General features: G+C 44.5%; 1 protein-coding gene across 8 annotated transcripts in view; it reads left to right on the top strand.

The window, feature by feature from the left end:
* LOC109878086 (ena/VASP-like protein) overlaps positions 1–17462 on the top strand; it is a 169388-nt gene extending 151926 nt beyond the window's left edge. For 4 of the 8 annotated variants that reach the window (XM_031800895.1, XM_031800893.1, XM_031800889.1 and 1 more), the window contains exons 5-13: positions 4963–5027; positions 5319–5608; positions 10381–10487; positions 13455–13494; positions 13603–13657; positions 15620–15680; positions 15915–15975; positions 16066–16123; positions 16426–17462. In XM_031800895.1, coding sequence (XP_031656755.1) covers positions 4963–5027; positions 5319–5608; positions 10381–10487; positions 13455–13494; positions 13603–13657; positions 15620–15680; positions 15915–15975; positions 16066–16123; positions 16426–16463 — 775 coding nt within the window. In that variant the 3' untranslated portion in view covers positions 16464–17462. The remainder of the gene's footprint in view (positions 1–4962; positions 5028–5318; positions 5609–10380; positions 10488–13454; positions 13495–13602; positions 13658–15619; positions 15681–15914; positions 15976–16065; positions 16124–16425) is intronic. The other 4 variants (XM_031800894.1, XM_031800896.1, XM_031800890.1 and 1 more) reach the window with 1 other exon arrangement.
* Positions 17463–17791: the final 329 nt, after the last annotated feature.

Genomic DNA, 17791 nt, shown 5'->3' on the forward strand with positions numbered 1-17791 from the left:
GGGGAGGGGCTCTACGCAGGGTTTGCCAGCACAGATAGTCTACGGTGTTTGAGTGTGGAGATTTGTGACATAAGAGTTTTGCTTGTCCACATAAAGGCCGTAGACAGGAAGTTCCGCCTGAGGAGACGCTGGTGGTCAGCGGGGACTGGAACTGTACAATGGATTTTACGAAAGACAGAAATGGGGGAGAGCCTCATTCAGTATCAGTGGGAGTGTTAAGGGACATCATTAATCAGTTTGACCTAGTGGATGTTTGGAGAACTAAACATCCCAACACAAGACAGTATACATGGGTGAAGGTTTTTGGGGCTAGGGTGAGTGCAGCCCAACACAAGACAGTATACATGGGTGAAGGTGTTTGGGGCTAGGGTGAGTGCAGCCCAACACAAGACAGTATACATGGGTGAAGGTTTTTGGGGCTAGGGTGAGTGCAGCCCAACACAAGACAGTATACATGGGTGAAGGTCTTTGGGGCTAGGGTGAGTGCAGCCCAACACAAGACAGTATACATGGGTGAAGGTCTTTGGGGCTAGGGTGTGTGCAGCCCGACTTGATCAGTTTTACATGTCCAGGAATCAGAGCAATAGGCTGTTGGGAACTACCATTCTCCTGGAGGGGTTTTCAGATCACCACATAACCATGGCTCAGCTGTCTATTTCACCCGGGCCCCGGCAGGCATCCTATTGGAAGTTTAATGTAAAGTTCTTACAAGATGATACTTTTGCCTCAGGTTTCCAGAAAGGTGGGGGCAGCGAAGAGAGGAGTATGAGTCTCTGAGTCAATGGTGGGATGTTGGAAAAATCCAAATTCGGCTTTTCTGTCAACAGTATACAGCTCTCTCACCCTCAGAGGCTAGGATAGTATTGGGGGAACTCGAGCGTAGTATTAGTGAGAGTGGGGCAAGGCAATGTAGGCCCATTCTAATTTAACTGAATTACGTAGGGACCTGGGCAGTTTTTTCCAGGTTAAAGCAAAGGGAGCACTTGTAAGAGCTAGGTTCTACATGCTCAAGGAGATGGATGCTCCCAGCTCCTTCTTCTTTGGTTTGGAAAGACAGAGCGGTGAAGCCAAGGGTTTGCATTGTCTACGGCTGTCAGATGGGCGGGTGACCTCTGTGGTGGGAGAGATGCAGGAGCGAACTGTGGAGTTTTATACTGAGTTGTATAGGGCAGAAATGTGTGATTCTATGTGTGCTCAGGTCTTGTTCGCAGAACTCCCTAAGCTCTCTCTGGCACAGAGGGATGAAATGGACATTCCCCTGTTGTCCCATGAACTGGCAGAGGCCGTAACCCAGATGTCCCCCGGCCGTGCACCGGGGATCGATGGACTCCCGGTGGAGTTTTATAAATAATTCTGGGCAATAATTGGACTGGACTTCTTTTGCGTGTTTCGTCAGTGCGTCGGGGTAGGAGAGTTGCCGATGAGCTGCCGTCGGGCGGCTCTGACTCTCCATCCCAAAAAAGGGGACTTGTGTGAACTTAAGAACTGGAGGCCTGTGGCATTACTCTGTACGGACTACAAGATATTTGCCAAAGTCCTCTCTAAGACTGAAGTCCCATTTGGACTCGATAGTACATAAGGACCAAACATATTGTGTACCGGGACGCTCAATCACGGACAACTTGTTCTTGATCAGGGACATGTTGAACTTGTTGAGAGGTACTAATGTGAACTTTGGACTGGTCTCTTTAGATCAAGAGAAGGCTTTTGATAGAGTGGACCATGAGTATCTGTTTAATGTGATGTCTGTGTTTGGGAAGAGGTTTTTGACCTGTGTGAAGCTGTTGTATGCTGGGGTGTCATTTATGGTCAAGGTGGGAGGGGAGCTCAGTAGGCCAGTCTGGGTGAGGCGGGGCATTAGACAAAGATGCCCTCTATCTGGGCAGTTATATACACTCGCCATTGAGACTTTTTTGGGACTGCTACGCAGGAGACTGCAGGGAGTGTGCTGGACAGGCACGGATGTGGTGATAGGCATAGCAGTGTCAGCATATGCAGATGACGTTTCTGTGATGGTCAGGATATGCAGGCACTAGAGACCAGTCTGAAGGTGTATGAGGGAGCTTCATCAGCTAAGGTAAACTGGGGCAAGAGCAAAGCTCTATTGTGTGGGGCATGGGGGGATAGGGCCCCTCCTCTGCTTTCAGGGGGTTTGAAGGGCTTGGAGTGTTGGGGGTGTACCTGGGCTCAAGGAGGTGGGTCAGGAAGAACTGGGAGGGGCTGTCACAGGCAGTGGTGTCAAGACTGGCCGGGTGGAGGTGGCTCCTGTCCCAAGTGTCATATAGAGGGAGGGTGCTGATAATCAACAACCTGGTGGCATCTTCCCTGTGGCATAAACTGGCTGTCCTCAATAAACTATTGTTTAATGGGATGGTCTCTGCTCGCCTTAGGGTTGAGTTTGAGTTCTATTGAATGATAAAAAGGAGGAGGAGATGTTTCAGGAGATATGGTGTGTTGGGGGGGGGACTGTCTGTACAGCTGGGGGAGATGTTTTGGATATACGGTTGTAGAAGTGGTAAAGTTTTTTGGATATTGTGATGTTGTTTTGTATCATGTGGCAGATGGAAAGGTGAGTATGGTACATGTATGCAGTACAGGATATATTTTGTTGTTTTATTTTTAAGGGGGGGTGGTGAGTTCTTATATGAAATGAGAAGGTTTCACTAAAGAAAGACGAAAAGTTTCTCCCCCCAGAGCTCTGACGTATTCCTCTCACATCAGAGGGGAAGAGATAGAGAAAGAAGGAGAGATTGTGGGGGGAGAAGCTCATAAAGCCTGCAGCATAGTGAACAGTAGGGAGAGTATCTGTCTCGTCATGGAAATTAACATGAAGCACTACTTGTCCATGTATAAGCAGACATACATTCAGGCTACCTATACCACATGCCATCATTTTACCAGACCTTGGACAGCGGGAGAACTGGGTAGCCTAGTGGTTAGAGCGTTGGACTAGTAACCGAAAGGTTGCAAGTTCGAATCACCGAGCTGACAAGGTACAAATCTGTCGTTCTGCCCCTGAACAGGCAGTTAACCCACTGTTCCTAGGCCGTCATTGAAAATAAGAATTTGTTCTTAACTGACTTGCCTAGTAAAATAAAGGTAAAATAAAAATAAAAAAAATTTAAACTGGAGATTTGTAGGGCTGGAGAGCTGTAGGGCTGGAGAACAGGAGGACTGGAGAGTTGTATGGCTGGGGGGCAGGAGGGATGGAGAGTTATAGGACTGGGGGGCTGGAGAGTTGTATGGCTGGAGAGCTGTAGGGCTGGAGAACAGGAGGACTGGAGGGCTGGAAAGTTGTATGGCTGGGGGGCAGGAGGGATGGAGAGTTGTAGGACTGGGGGGCTGGAGAGTTGTATGGCTGGAGAGCTGTAGGGCTGGGGGACTGGAGGGCTGGAGAGTTGTATGGCTGGGGGGCAGGAGGGATGGAGAGTTATAGGACTGGGGGGCTGGAGAGTTGTATGGCTGGAGAGCTGTAGGGCTGGAGAACAGGAGGACTGGAGGGCTGGAAAGTTGTATGGCTGGGGGGCAGGAGGGATGGAGAGTTGTAGGACTGGGGGGCTGGAGAGTTGTATGGCTGGAGAGCTGTAGGGCTGGGGGACTGGAGGGCTGGAGAGTTGTATGGCTGGGGGGCAGGAGGGATGGAGAGTTATAGGACTGGGGGGCTGGAGAGTTGTATGGCTGGGGGGCAGGAGGGATGGAGAGTTGTAGGACTGGGGGGCTGGAGAGTTGTAGCGCTGGAGAGTTATATGGCTGGAGAGCTGTAGGGCTGGGGGGGCTGGAGGGATGGAGATGTGTATGGCTGGAGAACAGGAGGACTGGAAGGCTGGAGAGTTGTATGGCTGGGGGGCTGGAGGACTGGAGAGTTGTAGGGCTGGGGGCTGGAGAGTTGTATGGCTGGGGGACTGGAGGGATGGAGATGTGTATGGCTGGAGAACAGGAGGACTGGAAGGCTGGAGAGTTGTAGGGCTGGGGCCTGGAGAGCTGGAGAGTTGTAGAGCTGTAGGGCTGGAGAGTTGTAGGGCTGGAGGACTGGATAGTTGTAGGGCTGGGGGCTGGAATTTGGAGGGCTGGAGGGTTGGAGGGTTTGAGAACTAGAGAGTTGGAGGGCTGGAGGGTCAGAGGGTTTGAGAACTAGAGGGCTAGAAGGCTGGAGGGTTTGAGAACTAGAGGGCTAGAAGGCTGGAGGGTTTGAGAACTAGAGGGCTAGAAGGCTGGAGGGTTTGAGAACTAGAGGGCTAGAAGGCTGGAGGGTTTGAGAACTAGAGGGCTAGAAGGCTGGAGGGTTTGAGAACTAGAGGGCTAGAAGGCTGGAGGGTTTGAGAACTAGAGGGCTAGAAGGCTGGAGGGTTTGAGAACTAGAGGGCTAGAAGGCTGGAGGGTTTGAGAACTAGAGGGCTAGAAGGCTGGAGGGTTTGAGAACTAGAGGGCTAGAAGGCTGGAGGGTTTGAGAACTGGAGGGTTGGAGGGCTGGATAGATGGAGGGTTGGATGGTTTGAAAACTGGAGGGCTGGAGGGTTGGAGGGTTGGAGGGCTGGATAGATGGAGGGTTGGATGGTTTGAAAACTGGAGGGCTGGAGGGCTGGAGAACTGGAGGGTTGGAGGGCTGGATGGATGGAGGGTTGGATGGTTTGAAAACTGGAGGGCTGGAGGGTTGGAGGGCTGGAGAACTGGAGGGTTGGAGGGCTGGATGGATGGAGGGTTGGATGGATGGATGGATGGATGGATGGAGGGTTGGATGGTTTGAAAACTGGAGGGCTGGAGAACTGGAGGGTTGTAGGCTGGCTGACTGTGGTATATACTTATACAATTGAAATACTATTGTCTATGTGACTCACTGACTGTGTGTCAAATGTCCCTGCTTTATTGGGCAATAAGGCTCTAAGGCTTTCTGTGTGCCTGTCTGACTCTGTGCTATGACAGTCATATAATTGAGATGGGCTGACTGACTGTGTGTCTCTCCAGACAGGTTATGGAGCAGCAGCAGAAGCAGGCACACATGGAGAGGGAACGACGATCCTCGAACCCAGGTGAGGAAACGCTGAACTCAACCCACTGAACAATTACATACTTTTTTTGTAACCTTTACATTTTTGAAGTACATTTTGAGAAAATGTAAGGCCGTCTTTACATTTTGGCATTATCAAGTGTCTCTAGTGCCTGATTTAAACGCATATTCGCTTTCAAATCAGACACTGCTGCACTTCCACCGAAGACTTACCCCACATCAATGTGTTACCAGTGTTTAATGTTAAATGTCATTTGACACTATAAAGAAAGTCTTCTGACCTCTTTAACTCTCCCTCTCTGAATTTCACCAGGTTCTCCTTTCCAAGGCCATCCTGGTGTGCTTTCTGTAGCCCCCCCAGCTCCCATGCCTCCCCCCATGTCCATGGGTTGTGGCCCCTCCTCTTTAGGTGGAGGACCCACCTCCCTGGGTGCCTCTATGCCTCCTCCCCCTCCTGGCCCACCTCCCCCCTCGGAAGGTGCTCCCCCGCCCCCCCTGCCTCCACCGCTGCCCATGGTTGGAGGGGGACAGGGTGAAGAGGCTCCCGCCCCAACGGGACTCGCCGCCATGATCGCTGGAGCCAAACTGCGCCGTGTCAATAGAGTAAGATGCCAATCAAACCTCACACAATTTAACATAACATATACCTATACTGTGATCTACAGTATAGACACAGGCAATCTATTGAGACCACCACAGACATTGGAATGTAAGAGCGTCCTGTGGGTTTGTAAAGACGTAATGAGCTTTACAGTAGTGACGATATGGCAAAGGAAAACATACTGCGTGTGTATAGCAATAGTCTAAAACAGTGGGCACCAACCGGTCCATCTTCAAGGCGTTCCTAGTCAATCACCAAACATTTCTGTAGAAAAGCCTGCGATAAAGACTGCGATAAAGACTGCCATAAAGGCTGCCATAAAGACTGCCATAAAGGCTGCGATAGACTGCGATAAAGGCTGTGATAAAGACTGCGATAAAGACTGCGATAAAGACTGCGATAAAACTGCGATAAAGACTGCGATAAAGGCTGCGATAAAGACTGCGATAAAGACTGAGATAAAGGCTGCTAAAAAGCCTGAGATAAAGGCTGCGATAAAGACTGCGATAAAGGCTGCGATAAAGACTGCGATAAAGACTGCGATGTAACGGTAGTCGTCTGATGAGGAAGAATCGGACCAAATCGCAGCGTGGTAAGTGTTCATGACTTTTATTAAACTGAACACTAGAACAAAATAACAAACTGAATAAACGAAACTGAAACAGTCCTCTCAGGTGCAGAACACTAACAACTAACCACAAAGCATAGGTGGGGAAAAGCTACCTAAGTATGGTTCCCAATCAGAGACAACGATAGACAGCTGTCCCTGATTGAGAACCATACCTGGCCAAAACAAAGAAATACAAAACAAGGAAAACGGAACATAGAATGCCCACCCAAATCACACCCTGACCAAACCAAAATAGAGACATAAAAAGCTCTCTAAGGTCAGGGCATGACAGCGATAAAGACTTGCACTCTTTTTAAAAATTCTGTTGCGCTGTTGGTGGTAGGTGGACTGCGCACAGGGTAACCTTTTCATTTGTCTGGAAAGACCGGGAGATCTGTGGCTAAATTGAATGTGCATTCTGCGCTGGCCAATCAGATGGCAGCAAAGTTTGATACTAGTTTACATGAGATTTCAGAACTTTTTAAAACCATGACCAGAGAGAGACTGTCAAAGAATACAGCAAACAGCTGCTGTTTCATGAGTGACTTCATGATTTTATTCAGCTCTGTCAACACTGTTTTGATTCAACACTTTTACAAAACATAAAACACGCTTCTCCATACTACCCAGGAGAGCAACTTTGGTTTTAGAGGGGACATAATCTGGCAGGGGGTTATGGGGTCCTCCCTCAGATTTCTTTGTGGCATTTCTCCACAATCTAATATGACCCATATGGGGTCATTTTGAGATTACTTTTATTGTAAATAAAGAACAGAATACGTTTCTAAACAGTTCTACATTAATGTGGATGCTACCATGATTATGGGTAATCCTGAATGAATTATGAATAATGATGAGTGAGAAAGGTATAGACGAACAAATATCATACCCCCAAAAAATGCTACCTCCCCTGTTATTGTAATGTGTTGTGGGGGTATGATATTTCTGCATCAAACTTTCTCACTCATCATTATTCACGATTCATTCAGGATTATCCGAAATCATAATTTACACTACGTGGCCAAAGGTATGTGGACACTCCTTCAAGTTAGTGGATTTGGCTATTTCAGCCACACCGTTGTAGACAGGTGTATAAAAATCGAGCACAAAGCCATGCAATCTCCATAGACAAACATTGGCAATAGAATGGCCCATACTGAAGAGCTCAGTGACTTTCAACGTTGCACCGTCATAGGATGTCACCTTTCCAACAAGTCAGTTCGTCAAATTTCTGCCCTGCTAGAGCTGCCCTGATCAACTGCAAGTGCTGTTATTGTGAAATGGAAACGTCTAGGAGCAACAACCTCACCCGCGAAATGGTAGGCCACACAAGCTCACAGAATGGTACCGCTGAGTGCTGAAGCACGTTGCACATAAAAATAGTTTGTCCTCGGTTGCAACACTCACTACCGACTGAGTTCCAAACTGCCTCTGGAAGCAACGTCAGCACAAGAACGGTTTGTTGTGATGAATGGGTTTCATGAATGGGTTTCCATGGTCGAGCAGCCGCACACAAGCCTAAGATCACCATGCGCATTGCCAAGCGTCGGCTGGAGTGGTGTAAAGCTTGCCACCATTGGACTCTGGAGCAGTGGAAACGCATTGTCTGAAGTGACGAATCATGCTTCACCATCTGACAGTACGACGGATGAATCTGGGTTTGGCGGATGCCAGGAGAACACTACCTGCCCGAATGCAAAGTACCAACTCTAAAGTTTGGTAGAGGAGAAATAATGGTCAGGGGCTGTTTTTCATGGTTTGGGCTAGGCCCCTTAGTTCCAGTGAAGGGAAATCTTCATCGATCAGATCTGTGCCTTGACACAATGCTGCCTCTGAGCTCTACGGACAATTCCTTCGACCTCAAGGCTTGATTTTTGCTCTGACATGCACTGTCAACTGTGGAACCTAATATAGACAGGTATGTGTGCCTTTCCAAATCATGTCCAATAAATTGAATTTACCACAGGTGGACTCGTCAAGTTGTAGAAACATCTCAAGGATGATCAATTTCAATTCTCATAGCAAAGGGTCTGAATACTTATGTAAAGAATACTTTCCGAATGCACTGTACATCAACTGGCAAAATTTGCCAAGTTAATTTACTTCTGTTGAAACGGGACAAGGTCTACAAAGCATTTCCATAAACACAACAGCTGAAAGATACTGCTTCCTGACAGATAGCTAGAGCTGAACTGGCTGTGGTAGCTACTAGCTAGCTAACTAGCTAGTTCATGCACTTCAGACAGAACCTCATTCGAGAGGGGATGAAACATGTAATGCATTAGCTAACATAACATGTCAGTTACACTACTAACTCAGCACTAGGAATAAATAAATGTTTTATGTTAACTCAAACAGCAGTTACCTTGCCAGCTACATCAGTCAAATAAGGAGTAGCCAGTTTCTGCTCCGCTTGCTTTTACAACTTGGAGAAAAAGCACAATACACACAGACAACAGCTGTCACTCCAGTTTTGCCATGAGGTGGAACACAGTGTCCCCTCTCTCTGGTCAGTCTCACCACTGAGACTAATGACGTGTTCAAAACAACTGGGAACTCGTAAATAGGACATCTCCGACTTCAGTTCATTCAAGACAACTGGGAACTCAGGGAAGAAAAAAATGAGAAATTGTTTTGAACGATTATCCAGTTGACGTAATGATTTAATCTTATTCCCAGTTGTCGTTTAAGCCCCATGACCATCAGATGCAGGCATCATCAGTCCAGTAAAATAAAAAAAGCTAATTATTTGCAAATTATACTCAGCTGTGCCTCATATATGCTACACATACATATCTATTTTGTTATCAAAGCTAGAGTTTGGAAATCTGGTCTGAGAAGAACAATATTGTCAGACCAAGAATTTACAGCGCTGTGAAAAAGTATTTGCCCCCTTCCTGATTTCTTATTTTTTTTGCACATTTGTCACATTTAAATGTTTCAGATCAAACCAATGTAAATATTACACAAAGATAACCCAAGTAAACACACAATGCTGTTTTTATGTGATGATTTGATTTATTAAGGGAAAAAGCTATCCAAACCTTCATGGCCCAATGTGAAAACGTAATTGCCCCCTAAACCTAATAACTGGTTGTGCCATCCTCAGCAGCAACAACTGCAATCAAGCATTTGCGATAACTGGCATTGAGTCTTTCACGTCGCTGTGGAGGAATTTTGTCCCACTCTTCTTTGCAGAATTGTTTTAATTCAGCCACATTGGAGGGTTTTCGAGCATGAACCGCCTTAAGGTCACGCCACAGCATCTCAATCGGATTCAAGTCCGGACTTTGACTAGGCCACTCCAAAACCTTCATTTAGTTTTTTTAAGCCATTCAGAGGTGGACTTGCTGGTGTGTTTTGGATCATTGTCCTGCTGCAGAACCCAAGCGTGCTTCAGCTTGAGGTTCAGGAATTTTTGTTAGAGAGCAGAATTCATGGTTCCATCAATCACAGCAAATCGTCCAGGTCTCAGCGAACTCTCAGTGAACTCAGCTTTCCCCAAAAAATTGATTAACCACAGTAAATTGATGATTTAACAAGGTGGGGGGGCAATTATTTTGTCAGATAGGGCCATGAAGGTTTGGATAGCTTTTTTCCCTTAATAAATAAAATGATCACTTAAAAACTGCCTTTTGTGTTTACTTGGGTTATATTTGTGTAATATTAAAATTTGTTTGATGATCTGAAACATTTAAGTATGACAAATGTGCAAGAAAATAAGAAATGAGGAAATGAAGAAATTGCAGAAGCCTCATTCCTACAGAACTGTATGTTTATTAGGTTAATGTGAAGTCGTGAGCGGTGAGCTTGCTTTTTGACTGTGACAGTGATCTTGACTCAGAAAAGTTTGGTGACCACTGGTCTAAAATCACCTTATCTCCTCCTCTTCTTTCCTTCATCTGCACTGATCTCAATGTAAGACAGGTGAAAGCACAATGTTCACCAAGCCCAGCTCTTTCATATCAGTGAAGATTAAATAGGTTAAGGAAGCCCCTTTAGACCATTAACTGGTGCTCCAGAGGGGTTGGGTTAAATGCAGAAGACACAACTGACTAGGTATCCCCCTTTCCCTTTCCTTTCCCCCTTACAACTAGGTTACATAACACTCTCTGTCCTATCTTCTCCTAAGATACTGTGTGTGTCTCTCTCTTCTTTCTCCAGCCTGAGGACTCTAACTCTTCAGGATCGGGGACCAAAAACGAAGCCAACCGGACAAGTGGTGGCAGCGGAGGACTGATGGAGGAGATGAACGCTCTGCTGGCACGGAGGTCAGAGCATAGAGTTAGAAACACTAGAGCAGGCATTCCTATTCCGAGCATAGAGTTAGAAACACTAGAGCAGGCATTCCTATTCAGAGCATAGAGTTAGAAACACTAGAGCAGGCATTCCTATTCAGAGCATATAGTTAGAAACACTAGAGCAGGCATTCCTATTCAGAGCATAGAGTTAGAAACACTAGAGCAGGCATTCCTATTCAGAGCATAGAGTTAGAAACACTAGAGCAGGCATTCCTAATCAGAGCATATAGTTAGAACTACAGGTCTGTGCGGGACTAATTTATTAATCCCGCTCCCACCCACACCCGCAGCTTTTCATGCGGCACCCTCCCAGACCCACTGGCTTTCTGTCCGGCACCTACCCACTACCGCAAGAACTGGTCCCGAACCCCACCGCAGTCCTGCAATGTTATTTTAGGCGTATGTGACGCAGCTCACTTGGTAGCCATGGTCGCAGCGATTTTAGGCCCTATAGGGAATATCAAAATGCGGAAAAATAACCTAAGAAATATTTTAAATTAACAGAGATTCTCACATAGTCCATTAAATTAGGCTATCTGTATTACTGGGCTATATCAGCTAATAGGCTAGACATAGTTTGAAGAGAGCAGAGTTGGAGAGACTTGCACTTTACAATTAGCTACATTTTATACCCTACCTTTTAGGAGTGGGACGATTTTCAGACGGACAAATATGAATGATCAATATTTACTTCAAGGCAATATAGAACACTGTAGCCTAATCATATTTATGAAGTATATTTCCTTGGAAAGATAACTTCCCGTGCTTCTCTGCCCATGCACTGGCTATATTTATAGCCTACTCAAATCAAATCACATTTTATTTGTCACATGCGGTGAAAACAACAGGTGCTCACCTTACCATAAAATGCTTACTTTACAAGCCCTTAACCAACAATGCTGTTCAAGTAAAAGAGTTAAAAAAAGATTTACTAAATAAACATAAGTAAAAAGTTAACTATAATGAGGCTATATACCAGTACCGAGTCAAAGTGTGTGGGTACAGGTTAGTTGAGGTCATTTGTACATGTAGGTAGGGGTAAAGTGACTATGCATAGATAATAAACAGCGAGTAGCAGCAGTGTAAAAACAAATGGGGGGGTGTCAATGTAAATAGTCCGGGTGGCCATTTTATTAATTGTTTGGGGCGGCAGGGTAGCCTTGTTTTGGGCGGCATGGTGGCCTAGTGGTTAGAGCGTTGGACTAGTAACCAGAAGGTTGCGAGTTCAAACCCCTGAGCTGACAAGGTACAAATCTGTCGTTCTGCCCCTGAACAGGCGACGCTAGCAGCAACATTATGGACAAAATCAATGACAAACAATGCGGAAAAAAAACTAACAAAATAGCAAAGTTAGGCGCACGTAAAACGGCAGCCATCCCCCTCCGGCACCAATATCAACTATTTAATTGAGATCAAACGCACACCTTATCTCACATGTATGGCTACTGACCTTGAAGCAACAAGAATGATTAGAGTACACACTTCCACTTATTTTGAGCTACGTTTTGCATATAGGATGTAGCCTACCTTTTATGAGCACATACACATAATTGGGTAATCAATATTTATTGAAAATTAAAAGGCTCTCATGAGGACTGCCACAGGAATAGAAAACTCAGAGTTACCTCTGCTGCAGAGGATAAGTTCATTAGAGTTACCAGCCTCCGAAATTGCAGCCCAAATAAATGCTTCACAGAGTTTAGGTAACAGACACATCTCAACATTAACTGTTCAGAGGAAACTGTATGAATCAGGCCTTCATTGATGAATTTCTGCAAAGAAACCACTACTAAAGGACACCAATAATAAGAAGAGACTTGCTTGGGCCAAGAAACACGAGCAATGGACATCAGACCGGTGGAAATTTGTCCTTTGGTCTGGAGTCCAAATTTGAGATTTTTGGTTCTAACCGCCGTGTCTTTGTGAGACGCTGTGTGGGTGAACGGATGATCTCCGCATGTGTATTTCCCAAGGCACACTTAACCAGCATGGCTACCACAGCATTCTGCAGGGATCACCATCCCATCTGGTTTGCGCTTCGTGGAACTATAATTTGTTTTTCAACAGGACAATGATCCAACACACCTCTAGGCTGTGTAAGGGCTATTTTACCAAGGAGTGATGGAGTGCTGCATCAGATAACCTGGCCTCCACAATCCCCCCGATCTCAACCAAATTGAGAGGGTTTGGGATGAGTTGGACGGCAGAGTGAAGACAAAGCAGCCAACAAGTACTCAGCATATGTGGGAACTCCTTCAAGACTGTTGGAAAGCATTCCAGGTGAATCTGGTTGAGAGAATGCCAAGAGTGTGCAAAACGTTCATCAAGGCAAAGAGTGGCTATTTGAACAATCTCAAATATAAGATATATTTAGATTTGTTTAACACTTTTTTGGTTACTACATGATTCCATATGTGTTAGTTCAAAGTTTTGATGTCTTCACTATTATTGTACAATGTAGAAAATAGTAAAAATAAAGAAAAACCCTTGAATGAGTAGGTGTTCTAAAACTTTTGACCAGTAGTGTATACTAGGTGCACTTGATCTTGCACTCCCAACTAGGAAAGGAGAGGTAGGCTACTTAACTTGAAGCAGCGAATTCTGAGTATGTGAATAATGCAACAAATATGTGCTTTTAATACAGTAAGTATGCTAACGTATACAAAGCAGAAAGACGAACGTTTCCAAATAATCTGCGGGACAACAAAAGTTGCCTGTCTGACCCAACCGCAGCATGAAAAACGCCGACAGCGCCGCAATGATCTCAATCTGGTCCTGCAGGTCCCACAGAAACGTAGCCCTCTAGTTAGGACAACAGACATTTCTATTCAAAATAATGTCTAGTCATATGTGGAGGGGACCGTCAGAAATATTGAATGTACAACTTTAATATCAAACTGAATGAGGCTCTGACTTGAGGCTTCTTCTTGCCCTCAGAAGGAAAGCAGCATCAGAGAAGCCTGAGGACAACCAAATCGTGAGTGATGCTAACTAATGTTACAGTGACTTATGACTCTTTTATCATTACATTTATGACTCACTTCTCCTTAGTTGACGTCAATATATTTGTCCTGTTGTTTTGCAGGATGACCCCAATAGGTCCCCTTCCCCCGGCATCAAGGGTGGACAGAATGCCACAGGTACTCCAGTCATATACAGTTTATATATATATATATACACACATTTCAATTCTTGTCATTTAGCAGATGCTCTTATTGCAGACGCAACTTACAATTAGTGCATTCATCTTAAGATAGCTAGACGAGACAACCACATATCACAGCCATAACAGGCACATTTTCCCTCCATAAAGGAGTTATCAGCAGAGTCAGTGCTAGTAGGAAAAGACAAGTGTATTTTTGGGGGCAGAGGTTTATTTAAGATCCTCCTTGAAGAGGTAGGGTTTCAGATGTATACAAAACAAATATACCACAATTTATAGTACACAAGAACAACACAATATATATATATATATACACTGCTCAAAAAAATAAAGGGAACACTAAAATAACACATCCTAGATCTGAATGAATTAAATATTCTTATTAAATTATTTTTTCTTTACATAGTTGAATGTGCTGACAACAAAATCACCCAAAAACGATCAATGGAAATCAAATGTATCAACCCATGGAGGTCTGGATTTGGAGTCACACTGGAAAACCACACTACAGGCTGATCCAACTTTGATGTAATGTCCTTAAAACAAGTCAAAATGAGGCTCAGTAGTGTGTGTGGCCTCCACGTGCCTGTATGGCCTCCCTACAACGCCTGGGCATGCTCCTGATGAGGTGGCGGATGGTCTCCTGAGGGATCTCCTCCCAGACCTGGACTAAAGCAAGACATGATGTCCCAGATGTGCTCAATTGGATTCAGGTCTGGGGAACGGGCGGGCCAGTCCATAGCATCAATGCCTTCCTCTTGCAGGAACTGCTGACACACTCCAGCCACATGAGGTCTAGCATTGTCTTGCATTAAAATTGTCATTTTAATCCATAGAGACGTGAAGGAGAAGCTCGTCGGATGTTGATCTCTGGTCTCACAAGGGGTCTGAGGATCTCATCTTGGTACCTAATGGCAGTCAGGCTACCTCTGGCGAGCACATGGAGGGCTGTGCGGCCCCCCAAAGAAATGCCACTACACACCATGACTGACCCACCGCCAAACCGGTCATGCTGGAGGATGTTGCAGGCAGCAGAACGTTCTCCACGGCGTCTCCAGACTCTGTCACATCTGTCACATGTGCTCAGTGTGAACCTGCTTTCATCTGTGAAGAGCACAGGGCGGCCAGTGGCGAATTTGCCAATCTTGGTGTTCTCTGGCAAATGCCAAACGTCCTGCACGGTGTTGGGCTGTAAGCACAACCCCCACCTCTGGACGCCGGGCCCTCATACCACCCTCATGGAGTCTGTTTCTGACCGTTTGAGCAGACACATGCACATTTGTGGCCTGCTGGAGGTCATTTTGCAGGGCTCTGGCAGTGCTCCTCCCGCTCCTCCTTGCACAAAGGTGGAGGTAGCGGTCCTGCTGCTGGGTTGTTGCCCTCCTACGGCCTCCTCCACATCTCCTGATGTACTGGCCTGTCTCCTGGTAGCGCCTCCATGCTCTGGACACTACGCTGACAGACACAGCAAACCTTCTTGCCACAGCTCGCATTGATGTGCCATCCTGGATGAGCTGCACTACCTGAGCCACTTGTGTGGGTTGTAGACTCCGTCTCATGCTACCACTAGAGTGAAAGCACCAGCAGCATTCAAAAGTGACCAAAACATCAGCCAGGAAGCATAGGAACTGAGAAGTGGTCTGTAGTCACCACCTGCAGAACCACTCCTTTATTGGGGGTGTCTTGCTAATTGCCTATAATTTCAACCTGTTGTCTATTCCATTTGCACAACAGCATGTGAAATGTATTGTCAATCAGTGTTGCTTCCTAAGTGGACAGTTTGATTTCACAGAAGTGTGATTGACTTGGAGTTACATTGTGTTGTTTAAGTGTTCCCTTTATTTTTTTGAGCGGTATACACACACACACAATAAAATGTACATGTTGAGGTAATGTTTTTCCTATCCTGACCCGTCTTCTCTTCTCCTTCCCCTCTCAGATGGTGTGAAGAAGCCATGGGACAGAGCCAACTCTGCAGAGAGGTCATCACTGGTATCAAGGTGAGAAACTTGACGGACCAAGTTAGTCTGCCAACTTAGGTCTTAAAATTAGGTCTTAAAATGTAATCAAGGGATTGGCTGGTTAACTGTGTAAAGGACTGTACACATTTCCATCTGTACACTTAATGCATTATTTGTGCACTTATAATTTTATATTGCATGCTTACTCTCATTTGTAAATTAAATATATTGAGATACTATGTTGTGTGAGAGTGTTTTCCTTGGTTTCTGTAGGGTACGACCTGTGGGGAGTAGCAGCGACACAGATGCCTTAGACTTTGACAGAATGAAGCAGGTAAGGAGCCCTGAAGTGAATTATTGGCACATACACTTTGTGAATATGAAAACATATACCTGTTATGATTAACTTTTATACTTGGAACAGGAAATCTTGGAAGAAGTTGTTCGTGAATTACACAAGGTGAAGGATGAGATCATTGATGGTGCGTTATCTCTCTGAGTTCCTTATTCACTTCATCCAAGAATGTCTTGATAGGAAATGTACTGTCTGTGGCTAATATCTCTATAGTATGTAGTTTACTGCACTTATGTTTGGAACTGACCAAATGAGGTTGTTATTGGAAGAGAAGGAGAAGTGAGACATGTTATCCTCCAGATGGCGTCAGAGACATATAAACTGAAAGTAATACTGCTGATATACTAGAGTTGGTCTCTGACAGGACAACACATCTTATCTCCATGACAAGACTTGTAACACTCCTGTTGTGTCTCCTCTCTCTTCCAGTCATTAGACAAGAACTGAGCAGAATCAGCACGACATAATCTGTCATGTACCTTTTGGAACCATTGTCCCCACGGCAACCACTGCTGTGTCTGAGGAGGCAAGGAGAGGATCGAGGCCCGAACTACAACCATTTATTTATTCTACATTGCTGTGATGTTAAAGCAACGTGACAATGTTGCTGTAACACTACAGGAACAGTTTGCTTACGTTACGTTTGGAAGAATGGGATGGATGAAGGACACTCTCGCACTGATTTTTTCACTTTCTCTGGTCTTGTTTTTCTCTTTTTTCTTTCTCTGTCTGTCCATCGGTAACCAATGTTTACTGTTCTGTTTCCCGTCTTAAAGGAAACTATTATGAAATTTAATTAAGTAACATCTTGGTTTTCTAGGAGTTTTTATTTATAAAATGTTTGTTTGACATTATTATTACTATCATTGTCATTAATATGACTACTATTTGTATTATTGTAGATGTAATGGTGTGAATATAAGTAGTAGCAGTTTTAGTGACGACAATAGTAACAAAATTATTATTATAATGACACTGATGATAATCATTTTATGTCAGCCTTTTATATTTTATATTGCAATTTTTTTCTTTTTTGATTTTGTTTTAAAATACAATTATAAGCACATACGGCTTTATTTCTCATGACCTGACCTCAACATTTTTAAAGAGTTTTGTATCCTTTTTCGCCAAACACAATTGTGTGTGTGTGTAATCACTGACTGAAAGATTTTTTAAAAACAGTTCTTGAACCTGAAAGAGAGGGTGGTATATAAACTTTAGCTCTTTGGATATTGCAATCTTATGAACAAAAAAGAATAATACACCACAGTATTTGTGATCATGTTGTTAATAAAATGTTTATTGGCTGCAATGATATGGTGAAGTATTGTTTGTTTTATTATTTCCTTTTATGACCAAGTGCTTCCTGGTAAAAAAAAAAATGTTATATATATATATACACACACTAAAATGATTTCAAATAAAACTGTGAACAATGTCTTGGAAAAATGAAGTGACCTCTTTGATTGTGAGAGTTGTGTCTGTTTTTTGAGTTGTGCTTGATTAGCTGCTTTGATTCAGTGTTTATTCACAAGTATTCACCTAGTCAGACTGTGTATTCATACACTATGGGCCACTAGGAACATAATTTGGCCTATCTGTTCCTTTTAACATATCTCTGTTTTAGTCATACTTTCTAACATCACATAACATCTTTGACGTATTCATTGGGGATCAATTTAGAGAATTGTTAAGTATAGGGATGAATGATTCCCTACATGACAGAGAACCCCATCTGTATTTCTCCATACACTTCTTATCTGACTTTTCTGTACCATGGCTTTGCAACCTGCTG

The sequence above is a fragment of the Oncorhynchus kisutch genome, linkage group LG21 (assembly GCF_002021735.2).
Source record: "Oncorhynchus kisutch isolate 150728-3 linkage group LG21, Okis_V2, whole genome shotgun sequence".
NCBI lineage: Eukaryota > Metazoa > Chordata > Actinopteri > Salmoniformes > Salmonidae > Oncorhynchus > Oncorhynchus kisutch.